Source organism: Carassius auratus, chromosome 3 (assembly GCF_003368295.1).
Source record: "Carassius auratus strain Wakin chromosome 3, ASM336829v1, whole genome shotgun sequence".
Taxonomy (NCBI): domain Eukaryota; kingdom Metazoa; phylum Chordata; class Actinopteri; order Cypriniformes; family Cyprinidae; genus Carassius; species Carassius auratus.
The window spans coordinates 8,013,842-8,039,973 of NC_039245.1; the positions used below are offsets into that span (position 1 = coordinate 8,013,842).

At 38.0% G+C, this 26,132-nt stretch overlaps 1 protein-coding gene across 1 annotated transcript; it reads left to right on the plus strand.

Annotated features, from left to right (window-relative positions):
• Nucleotides 1-1,161: 1,161 nt before the first annotated feature.
• On the plus strand, nucleotides 1,162-24,489 carry LOC113046178 (synaptotagmin-17-like). The gene is made up of 8 exons (XM_026207111.1): nucleotides 1,162-1,989; nucleotides 5,633-5,650; nucleotides 8,610-8,758; nucleotides 11,355-11,494; nucleotides 11,593-12,209; nucleotides 12,762-12,882; nucleotides 13,307-13,462; nucleotides 23,536-24,489. The coding sequence occupies exons 1-8, from the start codon at nucleotides 1,975-1,977 to the stop codon at nucleotides 23,730-23,732; spliced, it is 1,413 nt and encodes a 470-aa protein (XP_026062896.1). The 5' UTR covers nucleotides 1,162-1,974; the 3' UTR covers nucleotides 23,733-24,489.
• Nucleotides 24,490-26,132: the final 1,643 nt, after the last annotated feature.

The following is a 26,132-nucleotide window of genomic DNA, read 5'->3' on the forward strand; positions in this document are numbered from 1 at the left end:
AATAATCACATTTCGATGCTTTGTGGCCTGAAATGAAGACGGACAGTGTTTTTTTTTTTTTAATCCAGCTGTATTTACAACTGATAACATCAAAGAGAAAGATGTAACACCAACATGTAAGAAAAAAATTTAATAACAAAATTCACCACACAGGAAAAAGGATCACTCCATTGTGTCAGTATTTTGTTGAACCTCCTTTTACTGCCTTTAGTCTGTTGGGGTCTGTCTCTGTCTCTACTAACTTCATACATCTAGACTTTGCAATATTTCTTATCACTTCTTTGCAGAACTGCTCAAGTTCAGGTAAAAGCTGACGGTGACTGTTTATAGTCTGCATCAAGTCCTTCCACAGATGTTCAATGGTGTTTGAGTCTGGGCTCTGACTAGGCCACACAAGGACATTCAGCTTTTTCTCCTTCAACCACTGTGTGCTTTGGGTCATTGTCATGTTGGAAGGTAAACCTTATTCCCAGTAACAACCCTCTGGCAGAGGGAAGCAGATTTTTCTCAAGAATTTGATGGTATCCCCATCCATTTTTCCTTCTGTCCTGACAAGTGCTTCAGTCCCTGCTGCAGAGAAACACTCATAACAGGACCTCCATGCTTTACTGTAGGAATGCTGTTATTTCAATGATAAACTGTATTTTATTTCCACTATATATCGGTGTTGAGGCCAAATAATAAAATGTTAGTCTCATCAAAGTGTGTTTTGGCAAAGCTCAGTCATGACTGCATGTGGCCTTTCTTGAGGAGTGGCTTTTTTCTTTCAAAATCCAGCTTTCAAACCAGCCACATTTGTGCAGAATTTGTGATATTGTTGTCACATGCACACAAATACCTTTCACTTCGTAATAATAAACTTCACTGAGCTTCTAGGCATTGACAAAGCCACAGATTTATTATTATTATGATTTTCTTTCTTTTTTTTCTTTTTTTTTTTTTTTTGTATCCATCTCATGATTTGTGCCTGTCCACAACTTTATCCCGGAGATCTTGTTTGATTGTTTGCTTCAGTTGCACTACCAAGGACTGAAATGCTCCAGGAAGGATTGCAGTGAGTAAATAAAGCTGGATAAAAAAAAAAAAAAAACTGTGTCCATATTCATTTCAGGTTGCAAAGGAACTAAATGTGATTATTTAAGGGGGGGGGGTGTGATTCTTTTCTATACCTACTCTATAACACAACTCATATGCTCTCTAAACGCTTTCCACAACCATGTTTTAAAGACAGCAGCAGGTCAGCGTACCTCAGTCACAGAGCAGCAGGTGGCTGTACAAACTCCAGCTCTCGTAAACTCCCTGTGTAATGTGTTGCCCTGGCTGCAATTAGCCCTTTCACCTGCCTGTCTCTCCTCAGCCTCTCCACTCTGTACGTAGTGAAGGGAGCAACAAGTGGTTGCAGCCAGCAAGGTGCTGTAAAAATAGGCTAGAGGAGGCGGGGAGGGATGCACATAACAGATTTGATATCCATCAGTGCTTCTGCAAACCTGGATGAGTCACTGGTCTCTGAAAGAAACACAGGGCAGGAGGGGGAGGAGGGGGAGGAGGGGAGGAGGGCGCTGCTCTCTCCAGGGAGAGCGGCTGTCTTGCGTGTCATTTGTGAGGACTAGGCATGATTGCAGAGTGAGGCGGGAAAGAGAGGGAGATTAGGAGTGTCAGGGTGGGTGGGTATGATTGAAGATGATAGGGAGGAAGAGGAGATAGAGAGATAGATAGAGAGGGAGATGGGGTTTGTTTGTTGTTTTGTATTTGGCTCATCTTCACTCTTGAAGTAAATTTTGTAAGGATGGATGGAGGAACCAAGTCCACAGAGACCTGAATTCATTACTTGATTCATATCTACAGATTTTTTTTTTCTCTCTCTCTTTTTTTCTTTTTTGTTTGTTTGTTGTTGTTGTTGAGTAAATCTGGACCCAGAGAGTGGCATGTTGATCTGGATGGGAAGTGAGACAGTGGGGCGAGAGTAAGAGGAGGATGGCGTACACGCAGGTGAGTCCCGCTCACTACTGCTGCACACACTCTTTCCAATCTGGATCTTTCTGGATTACACTTTTCATCTGCGTATATGTCTTCCTTCGGACATTTGTTCATATTCTGATTTTATTCAATTTTTCCATCTCATGATTGTTTCTAATCAAGGCCTTAAACCATTTCAGTTGTATCTGTATTATCTGTATGTGTGTGTATTTATTTGGTAACATCTTATTCTCTTAAATATAAGGATTTGATGTTTACATATTCAAACTATGTCTATGAACAATGTTTATTAATTTTTTTTACATTACGTGTGTTAAAAATAAATGGGCATTGATTTCTGTGGTGTTCATGATATTGTATAGATTTACAGTATTATATTTATACTATACTATACAGTATAGTATTTTTAGCAGAATCAATGTCTTTTAATCTATTCAAGTAACACAACTCATGTAATTCAAGTAAAACCATTACTAATCTTTTCAATCAAAACAGACATACAGAAAGACTCAGTGACGTCTTTTTGTGGTTGAAGTGTGAATGCAGTTTGTTTTTGATGTTTAAGCTCTGTAGCTGTGTATTTGTATGCTGTATTATGATTCATGGCTCTGTGCTGAAGACCCCTTGCATGAGAATAACAGTTGTTGGAACTGGCCATGTGGACCAGTGGGAACTAGGGCCAGTCGCCCCTTACTCATCTCAGTGACCCTAATGCGTCATCCGTGCCTGAGCCAGCGGCAGCAAGGTGTGGGCTGGGAGTGCCAGGAGCTCGTATCACTGTTGCTATGGTTACAGCCACAGCTAATTGCTTAGACAACATTAGGCTGTTGATGAGGAGCACGCTGGACTGTGGTTGAGAGCAGGAACAGGGGGTGGGGAATGGGGAATGGGAGAGAAATCAACCTGTAGATATATATATATATATCAGTTGCGTTTTACTTAGTAACATATACTACTGTTCAAAGGTTTGGTGTTGGTAAAATGTTAAATGTTTTTGTAAACTGTAAAACTTGTGTAAACTGTAATATCTATTCAGGATTCTTTGATGAAAACAAGGGTAAAAATAAAACCATTTATTTAAAATAGATAAAACGAAATGTTAAATAATATATATAACTGACAAACAAAGTAATTGCAACACTGTTAATAATGGAAGTGGCATTAATGTACAGTTTTATGTTATTTTAACATATAATGACAAGTCTGGTTATCCCAGGCATAGATATGTACTGTACATAAGCCGTCTGTCATATTGTAATGATTAACTTGATGTCATTCACCATAATAATCAATGAATGAACAGCCGATGGTTGTAAAAACCTCCGTGATAAAAAAATAAATAAACACTCAATCCAACACATTCTTACCTGTGAAAGGTTATCCCGGTGAAAGTTATCCCAGCAGTGTTTACAGCCATTGGCTGTGCTGGATTGTGGCAATCAATCTAACAATATGGAGGACACATCTATGTGCTAAGAGTGGTCCAATGTGGCATCTACCTATTATACATATCTGATACCAGGAGTGTAGGCTACTGTGACAAGTGGGACGGGGCCGAGAGCCGTGGGAATGGGTCGAGGCCGGTGGAGTAATTGGAAATGAGCAACACCTGCACTTTGTGGTTTGGTTTTGGTAGTGTGCGGCAGTCGTCCACGAGGGGCTGTCAAGCTGTTTTGTGTTAATTTTGTTATTAAAGCTTTATTTAAATGTCTGCTGGTTCCCGCCTCCTTCTTCCTGACTTACGAACTGCGTTACAGCTACCTAGACACACAATGTGCATTCAAATGCGGACAACTGAACATTATAGTAACCATTTAGGCTAATGTTCGCTAGCTAGCATTGCTTCCTCGTAAACAACATGATATTGGTATTCTCCGGAGTGGTTTTCAGGGCTTAGTGTTTCCCATCATGCATCATGTTCTGGAAATAGATCGTGAGACTTTTTTCCGAGATCTTGCTGGAGGTCACAGAAACCTTTCCAATGTATGTTAAATATTAATGATAGTTAGATATTACATACTTTGGTAGTAAAACAAAGAGTTTCATTTTTTATCGGTGCAAATGAGTAGTGGTCATATTTATTTTGTACAACATTTGCAACTGCTTTTTATCACTTAATTAGAAGCACCACAAAATTAAATTGTGTCATCTGTTTTAGGGACCACTGAACAGACATCTAGAAGTTGATTTTAAAATGCAAAGTATTGAAAATAAAAATAAAGCTAAAGTGTAAACACTTGAATTTTATCATAGGAAAGTGTGTCCTATCAGGTAATGAAAGGTTCTACACAAATTTGTGGACTTCATGCTCACTTGAACACTTGGACCAAATACAGGAAATACGTCATGTAAGTAGTCAAGTGGTCAAGTGCGAAGACCACAAGTGTGGGTATTTGGACAAGACAATAGTCAATTTAGGCTGCTTCTCAATTCTTATTTGTGCACCCTCGTTTCCTTGGATGGAGGAATTAAATCAAGTAAAATGATATATCCTCATTCCCTTAGCATCTCTTCAAAACATCATCAGCTGCACTAAAGGGACCTGCCCCTTATGTTGTTAAAATGGCTTATTTATGACATTCATAGTAAATAATGAAGCAATATGCCGTGTTTGATATATGACATGTCAGTTTATTAAAAATGCAAAGGTAAAATTGAAATTAAAATTATTACAACAGATGTGAAGGGGGAGAAGAATTTATACGTGTTTTAGGTTTTTAGATGAAAAACACTTCCGCAAAGGATACACCTGTGTATCCTGGCTCATAGCTCCTCTGGAAGCCTCCTCACTCCTCGATCCTTTCCTCCTCGTGGTGCAATTAGAGAATTGAGATCTCCTTCAAGATGGCTGAATTCAATCGGATTCCAGGTCATAGAATAGAGGAACGAGGAAACGAGGAGGGATATTGAGAAGCACCCTTGGTATTTGCCTGCTGTCTGAAGATGGCTTGCTTGTGTGCGCTCACAGAGATGATCTATAGTAGTGCTATAGTAGATCTATATTAGAGGACCGCATTGAGATCTCTTTCATGCCATCTTGTGCTTGAATAGCTTAAAATCATTTAAAACACATGAGAATGATAAACTTTCTTAAAGGGGTCACATGATGTTGCTAAAAATAACATTATTTGGTGTTATGAAATGGGTTTATGTGTTTTAAGTTTCAAAAAACACATTATTTTCCACATACTGTACATTATTGTTTCTCCTCTACACGCCACCTTTCTGAAACCCGTTTATTTTTTACAAAGCTCATCGTTTGCTATCCAGTGCATTCTAGGTAGGCGTTGTAGACTCTAAACTTTTATAAAGAATATCTCTTTGGATTTGAGACTTTGGTCTTTGCAACTTTACAAATCTTATTTATGCACCATGCTTGTAACACTCCAAAGAGAAAAGAACAATTGAAATCAAATCATATGACCCCTTTAAGGAAGCAGCACTGGCCTGATCATTCAGATTAGTGGGACTAAGGTGACAAATAGGGATTGCTAACTGTTTTCAATGATGTTAATTCTTAAAATGTTGTATTTTTATTTGAATACAAAAGTGAAAGTTTTCAGTAAAGACAGCTGTTCTCTCACTATTTATTTTTTTTCTATTTCCTGTATGTAACCTCGACCCTCTGCTGCACTCAATCTTTTTAAAATGGCAGTTGGAACCCATCAATGAGGTATGTACAGAAATCTCCTATTTTCTCGTATCTGTTCATTAACGATGATGTAGAAATGGCTATTGTAATTTTCTAGCAGCTCCGAGATCCTGCATGCATGTGAAAAAGTGAACATTTTGTAGAAAGCTTGACACCAACAGGCCTTTCAGACCATTAAAAGCTGTCAAACATATACAAACCCAATTCCAAAAAAGTTGGGAAACTGTGTATATTGTGAGTATAAAAGGAATGGAATAATTTACGAATCTCATAAACGTATATATTATTTACAAAAAGAATATAGATAACATATCAAATGTTGAAAGTGAGACATTTTGAAATGTCATGCCAAATATTGAGCTACACATTCCAAAAAAAAGTTGGGACAGGTAACAATAAGAGGCCGGAAAAGTTAAATGTACATATAAGGAACAGCTGGAGGAACAATTTGGAACGTATTAGGTCAGCTGGCAACATGATTGGGTATAAAAAGAGCCTCTCAGAGTGGCAGTGTCTCTCAGAAGTCAAGATGGGCAGAGGATCACCAATTCCCCCAATGCTGTGGTGAAAAATAGTGGAGCAATATAAGAAAGGTGTTTCTCAGAGAAAATTTGCAAAGAGTTTGAAGTTATCATCATCTACAGTGTATAATATCATCCAAAGATTCAGAGAATCTGAAACAATCCCTGTGCGTCAAGGCCGGAAAACCGTACTGGATGCCCGTGATCTTCGGCCCTTAGACAGCACTGCATAACATACAGGAATACTACTGTAATGGACATCACAACATGGGCTCAGGAATACTTCCAGAAAACATTGTCGGTGAACACAATCCACCGTGCGATTCGCCGTTGCCAGCTAAATCTCTATAGGTCAAAAAAGAAGCCATATCTAAACATGATTCAGAAGCGCAGGCGTTTTCTCTGAGCCAAGGCTCATTTAAAATGGACTGTGGCAAAGCGGAAAACTGTTCTGTGGTCAGAAGAATCAAAATTTTAAGTTATTTTTGGAAAACTGGGACACCATGTCATCCAGACTAAAGAGGACAAGGACAACCAAGTTGTTATCAGCGTTCAGTTCAGAAGCCTGGATCTCTGATGGTATGGGGTTGCATGAGTGTGTGTGGCATGGCCAGCTTACACAACTGGAAAGGCACCATCAATGGTGAAAGGTATATCCAAGTTCAAGAACAACATATGCTCCCATCCAGACGTCGTCTCTTTCAGGGAAGACCTTGCATTTTCCAACACGTCAATGCCAGACCACAAATTGCATCAATTACAACATCATGGCTGCCTAGAAGGATCCGGGTACTGAAATGACCAGCCTGCAGTCCAGATCTTTCACCCATAGAAAACATTTGGTGCATCATAAAGAGGAAGGTGTGACAAAGAAGACCTAAGACAGTTGAGCAACTAGAAGCTTGTATTAGACAAGGATGGGACAACATTCTTCTTCCTAAACTTGAACAACTTGTCTCCTCAGTCCACAGATGTTTGCAGATTGTTATAAAAGAAGAAGGGATGCCACAAAGTGGTAAACATGGCCTTGTCCCAAGTTTGTTGAGATGTGTTGATGCCATGAAATTTAAAATCAACTTATTTTTTCCCTTAAAAATATAAATTTTCTCAGTTTAAACATTTGATATGTCATCTATTTTGTATTCTGAATAAAATATTGAAATTTGTTACTTCCACATCATTGCATTCTGTTTTTATTCACAATTTGTACAGTGTCCCAACTTTTTTGGAATCTCGTTTGTATTTGCATCAATCCATAAAGACAGAATTTTTTTCTTTCTGTTGTTGTATTGTTGTATCTTGACCTTTTCCTACTATCTGTTCAGCTGGATGTTTTTGTTGAATTTGTTTTTGTTTGTTTGTTTGTTCTGTTTTTTTATCCATCAGCATCCTGTCTCAAGTCATTCATTATTTAACCAACTAGGCACATTCAGCTCAGCGGAAGTGATTGTGACTTGGCTTTTTGTAGTGAATAATCCTCATGAATTTGTGTCAGCCAGTCTAAATCAAAGAGAAGCAAGTATAATGTCTAATATAAAAGAATATATCTTTCATAAAAGATTTCTATCCAAACATCTGGCTTCAGTTCTGGTCTAAAGGTCACATTGAGTGACTAAGTGATGTATGTCCTGCCCACCTTCCTGTTTCATTTGGAAACATGTCACCATGGGAAAGAAAATTGTTTACACTACCGTACTTATTTTTTTTTTTTTCGAAAGACGTCACAGTACAGTAAAACAGTGAAATATTATTACTAAGCCAATAAATTTTTAACTGTAATTTATTTGTTTGATTTTCAGCAGTCATTAATCCCCCCGATCTTTACAGTCACATGATCCTTCAGAAGTCATGCTAATATCATTATTTGCTTTGAAATATTTCCCATAATTATCAATACTAAAAACGCTTGTGCTGCTTAATATTTTTGTTGACACCCTGATGCGTTGTTTGCAGGATTCTTTGATTGATAGAAAGTTCAAAAGAACAGCATGTCTTTAAAATGGGAATCTTTTCTTACATTATAGATCCACTTACTGTCACTTTTGATCAGTTTCATGCATCCATGCTAAATAAAAGTATTAATTTTCTAAAAAAAAAAAAAAAAAAACTAATCTGGTAGACTACATATCTTTAATTACATCATTAGATTTTTGGTGGACTGGCACTGACTTGATTAGTTTACTACACAGTCCCACTAGAATAATTAGAATAGCTAGTCTCACTACAGATGTAAAAATCTCTGGGGCTTTCACATTTAGACTTTTTGGCTTTAATCTGCAGATGACTAGAGAATGACACACACACACACACACACACAAAATAAATAAAACATCCTTTAAGCACTGATTATTCATTACCATTTTAATCATAATAACATGCCATGTATGTCTAGTCTGCTTCCAACGCAGGTCAGTCTGTCACTCTTTACTGGAGAGTCTCTTTGTGTCCCTTGCTCTCAGGGTCTTCTGTCCAGACTGTCTGACTTCCTGTTGTGTCGCTGGTCGTGCCGCTCGTGTTGGCAGTGGTGCTGGGAGTGCAGCTGCTGTCAGCCCTCTGATGAGGAGGTGGAGATTCTGGGGCCTTTTCCAGCTCAGACTCCATCATGGCTGTGAGTACACAGCCATTCAAACCTCATACAAACCGCAAATAACCCAGAACAATTCATCATTGATCTCATCTGTCTACTCTCTCATCATTACAGTCAGACTCAGATTGAGACAGATTGAAAACACAGTGTTACTGAACAAATCTCAAGACAATCCCAAATGCGCCATCTGTCAGAAGCTTGCTTTTGATTATGGATTGTGTGTTCTGGTCATGTCTGGAATGGAATACTAACCTCCTGCTTATTGAATACTTCACAGTATGAACTGCATATCTGCTGTTTTTTTGTTATTATTACTATACTATGCCCTACCAAAGTTTTGGGTTGGTAATATTTTAATCCTCTCATGCTCACTAAGGCTTCATTTAATTGATTGAAAATACTGCAATATGTTTTCTATTGGAAATGTTTTTTGTTTGTTTGGTTGCTTGTTTGTTTGTTTGTTTGTGTAACTTATTCCGGTAATGGCAAAGCATTAGTGTCACGTGTTCCATCAGAAATCATTCTAATATACTATATGGTGCTCAAGAAACATCTCTTATTATTGTCATTGTTATGCTGCTTTTTACTTTTGGAGAAAAAAAATGAATGCATCCTTGCTGAATAAACGTATTAATTTCTGATCTGAAACGTTTGAACGGTAGTCTATAAACAATAGTAGATTATTGTCACATGCAAACAGTTTTGCTTCAGGACCCAAATTCAAATCAAGTTCCCAAGACCAAAATTGTGTATTGTCTATTGACTTTAAAATCCTTATATTCCTTATATTGCATGTTTAAAGGGGGGGTGAAATACTATTTCATGCATACTGAGTTTTTTACACTGTTAAAGAGTTGGATTCCCATGCTAAACATGGACAAAGTTTCAAAAATAAAGTTGTACGTTTGAAGGAGTATTTCTGTTCCAAAATACTCCTTCCGGTTTGTCACAAGTTTCGGAAAGTTTTTTGGCTCTGTGTATGGCTCTGTGTGACGTTAGATGGAGCGGAATTTTCTTATATGGGTCCTGAGGCACTTCTCCCGGAAGAGCGAACGCGCTCCCGTAGAGCAGAGCAGAGAGAGGCTGTGTACAGACAATCACTGATCAGAGCGAGAGCGTCGCGAAATGTCACAAAAGGAGGAGTGTTTTTGGTTGCCAGGACAAGACAACCCTGCACAGATTACCATGGTTTATTTTGGATGATGTTTTTTTACTCAAGGCAATGTCAGAGCCGTTAAATATGTTTTTCAACGGCTCTGGGTAATGTCACAGCTTCCAAACGCTCTCGACGCAAAAGCCTACTGGCACTCGTGATTCTTTAGCTCCGCCCACACGTCACGCCTCTAGGCGCTCGTGTTTTTCCAGGAAAAATCGGTACAGACTATCTTTCTCTTATGAATATAATAAAACTAAAGACTTTTTGGAGTTATGAAGGATGCAGTACTACTCTATAGGTACTCAAGATTAACAGGATATTGAGTGAAAATGAGCATTTCACCCCCCCTTTAAGTCATATTCATATACTGTATTAGCAGGGATCATTTATTTACCAGGACAAAGGTGGCCATAGATGCCTATTTTTCCATTTTGTAATATGCATAATTACCCATTAGCAGTTTCCTCTTGTGAAACGTCACTCACACTTTAAAGAATTGAGTTGATGTGGTCCCCAGAGACTACTGACTTATGCTGGTTTGACTGAGATCATGCTGAGTGGGAAATGAATGTTTGTTTAAAACCAAAAACAGGGACCAAATGGCTGGAGGAGTTGCTAGGCTTTTGATTATGAGCTTCCAGGAACAATGTAATCATAGTGTTCAATTCATAACATATTGGAAAAGCAAGGGATGCTTTTTTAACAGAATAGAACATGTTCTTCCAGACTGTGCTTGTACAGTCATGACATATACCTCACCCTATAAGTCTGGCCTCGGATTGCTCCTAAGGCCATTTGTCTTACAATCGCCCGTTGCTATGACAACTATCTCCCTCTGAACTGTAGTCATGGACACAAAGGGTCCTTGATGATCCCCAAGGGATGACTCGGAATCAGGCCTGCACAAAGATACCCCGCACAGAATATTTACCTCTGTAGTTGGAAAACAACCAGATTAAAAGAGGATGTTGAAACAAACATTACACAATATTGGGCAATAATGTGATTGCGCATTCATTATGAAGAGGATTCAGTCACAGTATCAGATATGGACAACAAATCTGAGTGCTGGATTGTAAGAAGTTTTTCACTGTTGTTTTTCAGTTCATGCCAAATGGTTCTATTTGTTTTTTAGTCTATAGCATATGATTTTTAGCCGATGATTTATTTGCCTGCTTATAGTTATTATCAGGCCACATTGTTCAAGAAACCCTGCTCCTTGTCATATTTGTAACAGTGTTCAAGTCGTCAAAGAATCCTGAAAAATAGTCAGTTGTAATAATATTCCACAACATATTTGTAATGTATTTCTGGTGAAATAAACACAGCCTTGGTGTGCATAAGAGACTTCGTTTAAAAATAGTTACACCCCAATTGTTGTAAATGTTAACATATGTTGGCATTTTCAACAGGGAATGTGCCAGTACTGCTACTAACGCTTAACAAACTCATCTCTTCCAGTGTCAATGAATGCAATGACGAGAGAAGCACAAATTCTCACATCATGGCCGAGAACCATGCTTTACCTGTTCAAACTGACACCACTGTAAACTGCAAGCCGCCCATCTCCGAAACTTCCCGATCCAGCTTCACCCTAGCAGGCCAGCTCACCAGTCATTCCAGACTTAACTCTCAATTTTTAAAGAATAGAATTAGAAAGATCACTTCAATTTCGCTTAATGGCTGTCCCATTTTGCAGGTCTGAATTCACAACGGCCAATCTCCCCCATGGTGGATGTAAAGCCGATTGAATTTTGGGCCATGTTCCCCCGGAAGGAAGTGGTGCAGCCTCTGCGTAAGCCCTCGACTCCACCAGATGACTATTTCCGCAAACTGGAGCCTCATCTGTATTCTCTCGACTCATGCAGCGATGACGTTGACTCTTTGACGGATGAAGAGATCCTGGTGCGGTACCAGCTGGGCATGCTGCACTTCAGCACACAGTATGATCTCATCAACGCCCATCTCATCGTGCGAGTCATTGAGGCCCGGGATCTGCCCCCTCCCGTGACATGCGATGGTGCTCGCCAAGACATGGCCCACTCGAACCCCTACGTGAAGATGAGCCTACTTCCCGACCACAAGAACTCCAGGCAGACGGGCGTCAAACGCAAGACCCAGAACCCAGTTTTTGAAGAGCGCTTCACTTTTGAGGTCCCCTTCCTGGAGGCCCAGAGACGCACCCTGCTCCTCTCTCTGGTCGACTTCGACAAGTTTTCCCGGCACTGTGTCATCGGGAAAGTGTCTCTTCCTCTTAGTGAGGTTGATCTGGTGAAGGGAGGACATTGGTGGAAGGCCCTGGTGCCCAGCTCTCAGGTAATACCACTTGCCTGAGTCACATTATTATTTTTTCAGTCATTTTAGGTGTGGCACTTGCACAATGACTGAGAAGTTAGGTCACATAAAGCTAAATTAAGTTATTTAGTCAAATGTGAAATAATTGCAGCCATACTTTAGAATGTCTTGCTTTAATATGTTTTTATTAAATGTAATGATTTCTTTTTCAGGATTCGTTGATGAAAGTAAAAAATGTTATTGTTGTGTAAATGCACTTATTTGAAATTATGAAAAGTATAGATTTATAAGACAACATACAGGTTTTTACTATCACCTTTGATTAGTGTAACATATCATTGCACACAATTAATTTGTCATTCACTGACAAATACTATAATACTATAATACTATTATAATTCACTCCAAATAATATTAACCTGAAGTATTTGTCAGGAAACTATTACTTTTTCATGTACAAATGCTTTCATTGTAGATTACTCTGAAATTACAGCTTTAATTCCTGTCTTTGACACTTAAACACATGCACAACGTGTTAATTTACTGACATTTTCTCAACGTGTTGGTTTTCAGAATGAGGTTGAGCTTGGTGAGCTTCTTCTGTCCTTAAACTACCTGCCCAGTGCTGGCAGGTTAAATGTGGACATCATCCGAGCAAAGCAGCTGCTTCAGACGGACATGTGCCAAGGTTCAGGTAAATGTGTTTCAGGGTGTTTTCCTCATTCCACTCTCTAAATTTTCAGAGAACTTATATCAGAGCTTCAATGACCACAGACATATATGCAGAAGAATGCAAAGTCATTGTCTTTGTGATGGAATAACTTGCTTTGTCTCTGCAGCTGACATCGGTTTGGCTACACGTGATAAAGTTAACCAATAGTCAAATAGATATTTAGTCTTTGTTTTAGCAAATTCACTATTGATCTTGCTCCGTTTTGGTATGAAATGCACACTTTCATGTTTTAATCAGTTCCTGATTAATAAAATCAAGTCCTGCCTAGATTTTCCCCCACAGAGAGTCCTGTTTCACTGAGAAATATGCTATGTTACAAAAACAAATTTGTTTCAGAAAGCAATTGATGTTAACTTTAACCCAGCTGTTTCTTCTCTTTATCCAGATCCTTTCGTTAAGGTGCAGTTGGTGACAGGTCTGAAGTTGATGAAGACTAAGAAAACATCCTGTATGAGGGGCACCATTGACCCCTGCTACAACGAGTCATTTAGCTTCCGTGTACCTCAAGAGGAACTGTGTGAAGTCAGTCTTGTGTTCACAGGTATTGTTTTGAACATGTTCACAGGAATATGTACACACAAATACATAGATACAGATCTCTACACAATGAAAAATGTGAGCAATGTCTTTATGTGAGTAATTTTAACAAAATAAGAGAGATCATACTAAATCTATGTTATTTTTTATTTAGTACTGTCCTGAGTAAGATATTGTACATAATATATGTTTACATTTAGTCCAGAACACAAAAAAAATGCTGAAAATATTAAAATAACCACATTCAAAAGTTTGGAAACCCTTGGTTCTTAGTACTGTGTATGGTTACCTGATGATCTACGACTGTCTTTCTGTTTTGTGATGGTTGTGCATGAGTCCCTTGTTCGTTCTGAACAGTTAAACTGAGAACTGTTCTTCAGAAAAATCCTTCAGGTCCTGCAGATTCTTCAGTTTTCCAGCTTCTTTTGCATATTTGAAAGCTTTCCAGCATTGACTGTATGATTTTGAGATCTATTTTTTTACACAGGACAACTGAGGGACTCAAACACAACTATTTAAAAAGGTTCAAATGTTCACTGATGCTCCAGAAGGAAACAAGATGCATTAAGAGCTGGGGGGTAAATACTTTTGGAATTTGAAGATCAAAGTAAATTGTACTTAAAGGGGGGGTGAAATGCTATTTCATGCATACTGAGTTTTTTACACTGTTAAAGAGTTGGATTCCCATGCTAAACATAGACAAAGTTTCAAAAATTAAGTTGTCCGTTTGAATGAGTATTCCTGTTCCAAAAATACTCCTTCCGGTTTGTCACAAGTTTCGGACAGTTTTTTTTTCGAGTATGGCTCTGTGTGACGTTAGATGGAGCGGAATTTCCTTATATGGGTCCTGGGGCACTTCTGCCGGAAGAGCGCGCGCTCCCGTAGAGCAGAGCATTGAGAGCATGAAATGTCACAAAAGGAGTGTGTTTTTGGTTGCCAGGGCAAGACAACCCTGCACAGATTACCAAAAAAAAAAAAAACAGTATTAAGGGACCAGTGGATGGAGTTTATTTTTACAGAGCATCAACGGAGTTGTGCAAGTGTTTGTGTTTGTTCCCTGCATTTCGAAGATGCTTGTTTTACAAACAAGGCCCAGTTTGACGCCGGATTTGCACATCGTTTATTTCTTAAGGATAATGCAGTCCCAACGAAAAAGGGTCACGATCGTGTGTTGGAACCGCATGCGGTGAGTAAAACTGCTTCAAATATCTCTGTGTTGTTAACTTAGCTATCGGCGTGTAAGCACATCAAGTAAACAACATGCGATGTTGTTATCAAACTGCACTTTCCACATGTACAGCTTAAAAAAAAAAAAGACGACAAAGTGGAACTTAGTCATTTTCCAAAAGCGCTAAGCAAATATATACAGTTTCAGTACATACCACATAGAGACGTCGTTGCTGATGCTGCTCTTGTTAAATTTCAGCCTCTGGATCTGATTCTGGATCATAAATATACGCCGAATCTGACTGTTAGCCATGGTTTGTTTTGGATTTTTTTTTTCTCACGGTAATGTCACAGCTTCCAAACGCTCTCAACGCAAAAGCCTATTCGCGCTCGTGATTCTTTAGCTCCGCCCATACGTCACGCCTCCAGCCAGTTGTGTTTTTCTGGGAAAAATCGGTACAGACTATCTTTCTCTTATGAATATAATAAAACTAAAGACTTTTTGGAGTTATGAAGGATGCAGTACTACTCTATAGGTACTTAAGATTAACAGGATATTGAGTGAAAACGAGCATTTCACCCCCCCTTTAATTTGTGTTTCAGGAAACATACAAGTATCTTCTGTTGCTTACGAAGGGCAGAACTAAATGGAAAAAAATGTATTTCAACGAAATAAGAAAAATTTAGACATCTTCATCATGTTCAAAAGTTTTCACCCCCCAGCTCTTAATGCATCTTGTTTCCTTGTGGAGCATCAGTGAACATTTGAACCTTTTTTAATAGTTGTGTTTGAGTGCCTAAGTTGTCCTCAGTGTGAAAAGATATATCTCAAAATCATACAGTCACTGCTGGAAAGGGTCCAAATATGCAAAAGAAGCTGGAAAACTGAAGAATCTGCAGGACCTGAAGGATTTTTCTGAAGAACAGTTCTCAGTTTAACTGTTCAGAACAAACAAGATACACATGCACAACCATCACAAAACAGAAAGACAGTCGTAGATCATCCAGATAACCAGGTAATAAAGTAATTTGTAATCATATTTCACAATACGTTTGTACTGTACTTTTGCTTAAATAAATGTAGCCTTGGTGAGCATAAGAGACTTCTTTCAAAAAAATAGTATCAACACCTAAATTTGGAACTGTAAAATACTGAATGACACTGAATTAATCCATTAATCCAAATTCACAGCCCTATTCACAACAGTTGAAATGGTCTTGTTGTATACCTAATACAGTAAAGTTGGAAAGCCACATCTCCAGGATAAAACAGTCCCATTTTTAACCAGTTGAAATGTAGCAATTCTTCACAATTAGTGTAATCTATTTTATGACAAATGGCTTCCATAGGGCACCACATTAATGGTTCATTTAAATTCTGATAGGATTTATTCAATTACAGATGCTGCCAGTCAGAAGTTGACACGGATGGTTGTTCATGCTGAGATTTTATGCACTGGTACACACTGACATTTAACATTTGCAATCCTCACCCAGGTGCAGCCATGCACTGTGATTGCATAGGGCTGATGGTGGCCTGGGCTCATAACCTAACCTTTGAGACAATACAGAGCAGTAAGCACATGTGTATCTTCCAGTCATACCATCCAGGGCTGCCTGCCCACCGCTTCTCTCTGATGCTTCAGACTACAAAAGACCTGCAGTCAAACACTGCCTGCAATCCCACCCCTGCTGGCCCTCTGTCTCTCACTCCTGGTCTGTTTGATGAGACTCTCTCTCTCTCTCTTTTTGAATCCATTTCTCCTCTTTAGCTCATTCTTTTTACTAGTTCTTTTTCATTTATTTCTTTACATTTCTTAGTGTCATTTTTCAGAAGTATCATTTTAACTGAAAGATCACCTCTGACAGAGCAAGTAATGGGAATTTAATGATGGTGTTATGTCCAAATAATAACCATAAGCAGTGAAGGGAAACGGATCTTCTGGCTCCATTCAACATGAAATCCCATCAGGCAACTATGAAGACTGGAAGTGGTCAAAGTTGTGCCCAGTACCCATAATTATAGGTGGAGTGCTTTCACCCATTGGTCTGAGACTTTTGAACTCTTCCACATAGTTCATTATGAGTTTACACAGATGTTTTGTTAAAGCACCTAAACAGCATAAATCAATTAGCATGAGTATACTGCATATTATACAAACATTTAATGTTGTAGAATAAGGTAATCAGATTTTAGTTTAGTTACCATTCTAATAATAGAAAAGAAATAATAATCATAATAAAGACTATACATCAGTTATTTTAATTATTAGTAATAATATTATTAAAACATTACACAAACATCCAAGGGTTTAAAATAATGAAATTATATATTTAGTTAACATTTTTATTAAAAAAATGTATTATTAAATTGTATTATTAAGTTTAAAGGGGTCATGAAGTGACATTTTTTTAAATATTTAAACTGTTGTCTGAAGTCCACTTATGCCGTTTGCATGATTTTTAAATTAAAAAACACCAAAATCAATAAGTAATAATAATTTTATACCCTGGCTTTGAGGCGGGCTCAAAAAAGGCTCAGCTTTTTTTTTTTTTTTTGTGCGTGCTGATTTGAAGACTTGGAAGTAAACACCCATTACTATGATTGAGTAATGTTTTGCATAGTAAACTAACTACAAACTAACTTCATAATTGGAGCCTTTTGTGACTTTGATTAGACATCTACACATAATCAGGACATATCAAGTGATGTCTAACAAAGCAATTGAGACAATTTGTTGTTTTATACACAGAAGTGTGCTGCACCATTCCTGTCGGATCCAATATAGACAGCACACCATTGCTTTTTATCTCAGTCTCTGCAAATCCAGTGTCAACCTGTGTCTTGTTTACAAAGGAATTGGCGGTGAAATGACATGAACAAATGCGCAATGTTTCACTAACGTGAACTGTAACTTCATTAAAAATAAATTTCAACCACACATTCCTAATATTTGAATCAGAAGGAAGGTTATGCAGTGACTGTGTTCTTCCACAAGCAGAATCTTCAACGGCATGCTTATTGCTTGGTTTCTCTGGTTGAGTGCCACTGACGTTATTTCCCTACTATGTCATGTCTGAATCAGTGGGCGAATCAGAATTAGGATCAGAATTAGGAGGCGTTGTTTAACCTATCTATTCCATCAAAACTAGGCACATTCCAGGATCTGGCGTTCGCTGGGCCTGGTGTCAATAAGCTTTTATTTCTGTAGCAAGGACGTTTTCAGTTCTAAAAACGTACAGGATATTGTTTTAGTATAATGATCACTGATATATCAAAAGGTCAAGTAAAAGTTGATTTCTCAATTCATGACCCCTTTAAACACTGAATTAATATTTTAATTATAATCTCTCACTCACCATCCGGGACCCAAGTCCTCGGGAGTTACTTTGCATAGGATATGTGCTGTCCCACAAAGCATGATCTTCTGTGCTTTGACGGCACTTGGCTTCCCTGGGATATGGTCCACATATGGGTGGAAACCTTTTTTAATGCATCCAAGGGCTCCAAACACAACTGGCACTATCTGAGTTCTTGTGTTCCAGGAACTGCTGATGTTGAATCCCAGGATCTTATACTTTATGAGATTGTTGTTTTCTTTCTCCACTACATTGTGGTCCATTGGTATTGCGACATTGATGATCAGACACATCTTGTCCTTCTTGTTGTGGGCAATGATGTCCTGCCAGTTGGCACTAATGGTGGGTAAACACACCCTTGTCCCGTTCCTTGTTATGTTGCTCCTTATAGTGTCTGTGACCAAGTGTGAAGCAACCGGAAATGATGTGACTGACTGTTTCCACTGTTGCTCAACATATTCGACATCTACTATTATTGACCTGTATGTTCAGGATCTTACGTTGGTGGTACTTGGTGTTAAGTGCATGATCTGCTTTGTGTTTGTTGTTTAATGCCAGACCTTAGAGCCAAGGTAGACTAGCTTCCTTGTTTACAAATGGCTCATTCAGATATTTCAGATATTTTATTATATTTTCATTCAGATATAAGAACTTGCCATGGAGAGCCTTCTCCATCACACACTCGATATGATCTCGCTCGATATTCTCTCTCAGTGCTCGGCCTTCATCTTGTCACGGTTCGGGGTGCTTCATCGGCTTCCCTGTTATCTGTGTCCTGTCATTTTCTGCAGCTTGTGACCTGGGCAAACAGCGCTGATACATCGGCGCTGGTGTGTGCAGATCACGAGCTGATTGCCCTCACCTGTCGCTTCTTCCCATTTTCCCTTATATTCCCTGATGTGTCTGTCCCTTGTTGTCAGTAGATTTTGTGTTTACTCACCTTTTCCCCTGTTGTGCTCAGGACGTCTAGACGAAAAGTCTTTCATTGGCCATGTGCCCATCTCGTTTTTCCACATCCCATTGGTCATTGCACCAGAGGTGGTCTCCATATCCTGTGTCCACAGGTGAATGTACAGACAGCTCTGGAGTTGTTACACCAGTTTTTGGCTCATGTGTGTTTCACCACACGTTTTTACGGATTTTCTGTTGTACCTAATAAACTGTTGCACATATCCTCTGCGTTTGAGTTCTCTCTATTCATGTTCCTGACACATCTATGGTGCTCTCTGGGTGATCCTCTTGCCTGAGAAGACCATAGTGTTTGTGGATCTCATTCAACGTCTTCATCAGGGAGTAATTTGGTTTTGCTGGCTTCGTTCTTCTTCCGGATGTTCATGAGGATGTCACTACCTTGCTCAATGTATTTGCAAAGGCAGACGATGGCAATGTTGTTTGCAGACTCAAGCACAATAAGCCCGTCCTGCGATGTTGGCCGACCTTCTGCTGAAGACTTCTCTTCCACAGCAGTTCTTTTCTTGCCTTCTTTGGAGTTTCCTTCATCTTGCCTGCAATGTGTACAACTGCTGCATGCTCAGGTGTGTTGTGCTTGATGATGGCCTATGCGATGTTAACCAGGGCCTAGTTCTCCAACTTAATGTTCTGATCCAGCTCTTTGCTTCTTTGCTTCGTCTCCTTCTGTCCTTGATGGTGACACTGTCTGACTCAAGCGGTTTCACTCAGATCCTGGTTTCCATCACTTGGACTGTTCCATTCAGCTGGGAACAGCTGCCGAAGGGTCAACTCCAGTCATCTCACCCACTTGATGTTGATCCTCAGGGATGCTCTCAACAGTGTTCTGCTGTTGCTGTGACTGTTCTCCACGAAGCTGTTCCTCCAGGGAACTCCCGCTTGGTTCTTCATCCACATTATTAGCAATCTCTGGCTTTTGCAAACATCCAGGTTTGCATTTCAGCATAATTCAGTAATGTAATCTTTAGCAGGAGATTTCCCATTAAATGCTGATTTATTAAAGGACCCGTTTTCCATGCTTTTTTGAAGCTTTGATTGTGTTTACAGTGTGCAATATAACATGTGTTCATGTTTCGTGTGTAAAAAAACAGTATTTTTCACACAATTTGTATACCGCTGTTTTCCCTGTCATAAAAACGGGCTGATGACTTCCTTGTTCTATAAAGTCCCTCCTTCAGAAATACATAGCGAGTTCTGATTGTGTCAGTGGTTCCTGTGTTGTGATTCGACAGCAGCTGAGCGCGCTGCCCTCCCGGAAACGCGATTGGACTAGCTTTGAGAAGCAAGTGGCAGGATTTGTTTTGAAAACTGCTGGAGATGTACTTATAATCACTGACGAGATGCGCATGAAAATCGCATTAGATTTTTTTGTACAGCCCTAACATCTATTTAACAAAGCTAAACAGCGTTGCCCTTTGTGTAATAAGTTACAGAAACTGTTAAACGCACCAAGTTAAATAATAAAATATACTTACCATTTGTGATCCATAAATAACGCCTTCTCCAGACAAAGAGGGAACTGCTCCATCTTTCAGGAATAATCTTTGTGTGAATCCGGCATTAAACTGATTGAGATTGAGGAAGCTGTCCTCAGCAAAATGTGCTGCGCATAGTTTAACATGTGGATTATAATTTTCGGGAACCGAATTAAACATAAATTGTAACCATTAATCTCCAAGTACAGTGTCCCTGGGAAGCCCAAACAAAGGTGATTGGACTCAGAGATGAAAATAACAGCGTTTCGATGACATGGCGACAAACACAAATGCAGCTCTTCCTCTTCTCCGTCGGTGCGCAACAATACCACGCCCCCTTTATTGTGTATTGATGTGGGCAGAGGTTAGTTAAAAAACTGACGTCATTCCTGCAGGAACTACGTCATTCCTGCAGGAACTAGAGGGATTTAGTCCAAACAGGTCGTTTTTTTTAGGTGAATTCTGTTAAATAAAATATCTCGCTTGGCATTGAACTTTGAGCTTAAGAGTTTTACAGATATTATTTATACTCTAACAACAACATTACACACTAACTAAAGTTTAAAACATGTGATCATGAAGAACGGGACCTTTAACAAAGTCTGCGGGGAGGATTAATTATAATTGTGATCATTTACACAAGTGGAGGGCTCTCAAGTCAATCAACACCAGTAGGTATAAATACAGCTTACTTACCTATATATGACGGTTTATCAGCATCGTGAACTCGTGAACTTTACTTTTCTAATATGCTTCCTTTGATACATGAATGCACATTTGGAGAAAGAGATAATAATGCATTATTAGATAACCCTTGATGCCTTTTTTCCTTAGCCTCATATTTCCATTTCTAAATGAGCAGTAATGATGTGTACCTCACAATTGTGGTTTTATCAAATATGAACGAGCCTAGAGCAGCAGAGTTCCCTCAGGACTGTTGAATGTGACATAGCTGGTGATGTCATCAGCTCAACATAGTGAGTCCAGTGCATGTGTCTCTGCCAAACATGCACCACGCCTGTTCTTTTGCTTTCAACTGATGATGTCAACCATCCAAACAGCTCAGTGTTGGTCTTTAAACTTACATATATTTTGCAAAGCTTGAAGACAAATAAATCAGGTTTAACAATCTCTTTTATAAGAAATATAGGATTATTATTGACATGGGAATGATCCCATTATTCCTCTTTGAAGGACTGGTCAGAAATGGTAAAATGAAGGTCAAAAATAAAAATTGTAATTTATTAACCCTCATGCTTTTCCAAACACAACTGACTTTGGATACATTTTGGATAACATGCTGATTGCTCATTTCAGTGCAGTTACAGTGAAAAGTGACTGGAGCTTTTAAACTTCAAAAAGGATGCAAAAGCCAGGGTTATTATAGTTAATGAAACATAAAACCATAAAATTATATACAATTATATATATAAAAATAATTATATATATATATGGTACAGACCAAAAGTTTGGAAACATTAGTATTTTTTATGTTTTTGAAAGAAGTTGCTTCTGCTCATCAAGCCTGCATTTATTTGATCAAAAATACAGAAAAACTGTTATATTGTGAAATATTATTACAACTTAAAATTTTATATTTGAATATAAAAAATAATTTATTCCTGTGATGCAAAGCTGAATTTTCAGTATCATTACTCCAGTTTTCAGTGTCACATGTAACATCCAGTCTATCACATGATCATTTAGAAATCATTCTAATATTCTGATTTATTATGAGTGTTGGAAACAGTTCTGCTGTCAAATATATTTTATGAATAAAAGGTTAAAAAGAACTGCATTTATTCAAAATAAAAAAGAATTCTAATAATATATATTCTAATAATATGTTTTCTTTACTCTCACTTTTTATCAATTTAACACATCCTTGCTAATTAAAATATTGATCCTAATAATGATAATGATCCTAAAAATTCACATTTTTTGTAACTCAAAAGAACATCTACTGATCCAACATGAAGGTTCTCAAAGTAGATCTCCACTATAAATAAGATTGTCTCCTATAATTTTTATGTGGTTTAACTCACACCTTGAATTCATATAGTGATGAGGAAAAAGTGTAGCTGCTCATGTAGGCTTTAATAACAGCTTTAGCTGTAAACTTGAAGGAGTCCTTGGCGTGCAGTATAGGATAAACCTCTTCTCAAGAGCTGATGTTGCTTGGTGACGGTATATCACCAGCTCTGGACTGAAGCTGGAGTCATGATGCTGTGAGATCCTCGTCTGGAGTGCGGCTGCATCACTCACTGCCACATCTGGGCTTAGTGACAGTGTTATTTGTGCACAAACACAGAGAAGAAAAGTCTTCAGTCTTGTTTATGATGAAATTAACAGTGCCTCTTTCTCCGACCCTACTCCGTTAACAAAATTGGACTGAGACAGAGAAAAACGAATTGACAGAAAAGATGAGTGACAAGCCAAATAAATAAAACGACACGTTTGTGTCACTGTCATTGTATCATTGATTTACTATAATAATTTGTTAATATTTTGAATTAGATTTAATTTTTATTTTAATTTTAGTTGTGTGTGTTTTAGTCATTTATATTATATATATATATATAATAGTTTTTTAAAGTAGTTTTTTATAGTTTTAATTTTTAGATTTAGCTATTTAAGTCATTTATTTAGTTTATTTACTTCAACTTATACTAAATGGAAGTGAAAAATCTTTTAATTTTTTTTTATATTATATTTTATTTCAGCTGATGTTTATTTTTATTTCATGTTTTTATGTTATTAGTTTTAGCTGATTTGTGTGTAGAGCTTTTTCAAACATTGAATGGAAAAGCACAATTCTCAATATGGAAACTCCAAGCAGATGTTAGTCAGTACCTTTTATTAATATAGCACTTTATAAAATATAGATTGTTTCAAAGCTGTGATGCAAACTGAATGCAATTCTGCTGTACAGCAGTTTGAAAAAGATTGTAGTAAAAAGTCATTATTCAGTTTAAATCAGTTCATTGTTGATAAAATTCAGTTCAATAGCTGTGTAAAGTTCATCAATTATGCAATGAATTAAAAGCAGCTTTTAAGAAAAATCTGACAGGTTTAAACATTAATTTTTATTTTTTTTCCTTCTTAGTTTACGGGCATAACATGAAGAGTAGCAACGATTTTGTTGGTCGCATTGTGATTGGCCAGTTCTCCAGCGGCCCGCAGGAATCCAGGCACTGGCGCAGGCTCCTGGGCTCCCAGCGCACTCCAGTGGAACAGTGGCACAGCCTGCGCACCCGTGCCGAGTGTGACCGCGTCTCTCCGGCTTCTCTCGAGGTCACATAATACTAACACAGGACAGTCACTGCAGGTGGGATAGAGATCTATGGAAAAGACCTAAAAATTTAAACACAAAAACCTGGGAGTGTCCCGACATTTCTGTGTGTAATTTGTAATGGTTTGAAACATAAACTCATAGATCTATTCTCGACTGAATAGTGGGCTCTGTCTTGGTGTTATTTGTGTTTACTCTCCCTTTATCATTATTATAGTGGGGAGATGTAGACCATAGAAAAAACATTTATGATGACTAACAGAAACCTGCTGTCCATGTTTTCTTTTTATCACATTGATACTATCTTACATGGGAGCTCAATAATCTCATCATCTGATTCTCAGCTGCGTTCAGGCTGCTCAGGTGTTGAGAGGAAGAGCAGCTGTGTGGCTCAGACAGTTGAGACCGCACATAACCACTGGTTTGGTCTGCAGTGTTTAAATAATCATATTGCTTCTTTTTTCAGACTTCAATATGATTGCAGTTCTTTGGAAGTCTGTGGCAACACAGTTGGTCATTTTTATTGCACAGTTTGAATGCTTAAAGTACGATTTTACACCAAAGCTTGGTTTGGTTGTGTTGTGTGACCTGTATAGCTGTTCTCCATGCACACACTGATCTGTGATTGTGTTTAAGTGTTTGTTAGTGTGTGTTTGGTAAATGTTTGCACTTACAACAGCTGAAGTCAGAAACCCTAAGAGCCATGGCTCTTAAAGGGATACTCCACCCCAAAATGAAAATTTACCATTTAAGATATTTTGGATGAAAACCGGAAGGCTTGTGACTGTCCCATAGACTGCAAAGTGAATTACCCTGTCAAGGTCCAGAAAAGCATCCTCAGAAGTGTCCATCTGCCATCAGTGGTTCAACCGTAATGTTATGAAGTGACGAGAATACATTTTGTACGTGAATAAAACAAAAATAATGACTTTATTCAACAATTCGTCTCCTGTACAGTATGTCTGTACGCATCACCGTGGCACCATTTTGGAGAATATGAGCTGAACACAGGCAGTGTACGCTCTTCTGTATCAACCACGCCACAAGGATGTGCTGTTTTCTTTAAAATCACAGTTTACATACATGTAGAAAATGTATCCTTGTAACGTGGCTGACAGAAGATAATACGGTGATGATGCTTTTCATACTTTTCTGGACTTTGACAGTGTAACTTACTTGGCAGTCTATGGGACAGTCACAAGCCTCCCGGTTTTCATCCAAAATATCTTAAATTGTGTTCTGAAGAGGAACAAAGCTTTTATGGGTTAAGAAAGACATGAGGGTAAGTGATTAATGACATAATTGTAATTTTGGGGTGGAGTATTAACCATGGCGCATTATATTTTTGTGTTATTTTGTCATAACATTGACTTGTTCTGAATATACCAACAAAAAAAAAATTCTTGTGATCTGGACTTTCACTTTTCTATATGTTTCTCACTATTTCTCATGTCATCTTTCACATGAGTCAGGAAGGGTTTTTTTTTGTAAGAAATGTTTAGCAAGGATGCATTCGGTTAATCAAAATACATGTATTCATATTTAATTTATTTCTGTTTTTGATTTCCATTCTTCAAAGTATTCCTGGCGGGAATGAAAATGTATCACAGTTTACACAAAAATAAAATAAGAAGCCTATTAGAACAATTTCTAAAGGATCATGTGGCACTAAAATCTGGAGTAATGGCAGCTGAGGATTTCTCTTTGCAATAACAGGAATAAATTACATTTTAAATTATATTCAAATAGAGGCTTTAATTGTACTAACATTTCACAATATTACTGTTTACAAATTTGCAAATAAATGCAGATATGTGGTTATTTGGGATCACAAGAAAATTAAGTCAAAAGACTCCAGAAAAAATAATAATAATGTATGGCCTCTTAAGGATTCTAGGTCTATCAGCTTCTAAATGCATTAATGTTAGTGTCTTCACAACAGTGAACATTCTTTCACAGCTTGGGCAATATAACGCCATGCCAAGAAGCAAGAAGTTGCAAATACATGCATTTCTCGTTGCTCTGTTACCTTGCACGCTTTTGCCAAGTTCAGTTCATGTACTGTATTATCAATAACGTGGAGCTGTATTTTGTCTTAACTCTTTCTCATTCAGTCTATGAAGTATGTAAGGATAAAGAGGACACTTAGCATAGAATCAGTATGCAATCAGAAACATTACTGTATCTGTTTTCTTAATCTATCTTCTGTGTGACCTGCGTGAGATTCGTGTTTGTTTCAGGTCAATTGTGTGTTTCCCACCAACGTCAATGTTAATGTAGATGATTACAAATGATTAGAGTGGTAATATTAACACATAATAATAATGACACTGTGCCAGTGAAGATATGTATGTATTTATTTATTTAGATAAAAAATGCATATAATAATAGCTATAATTATCTCTTAAATA

Excerpts from the sequence above, each read along its gene's own strand:
- LOC113046178 (XM_026207111.1), top strand. Across the intron at positions 11,495-11,592 it reads ATCCAGCTTCACCCTAGCAG|GTCTGAATTCACAACGGCCA; the intron begins GCCAGCTCACCA and ends CCCATTTTGCAG. Across the intron at positions 12,883-13,306 it reads GGACATGTGCCAAGGTTCAG|ATCCTTTCGTTAAGGTGCAG; the intron begins GTAAATGTGTTT and ends CTCTTTATCCAG.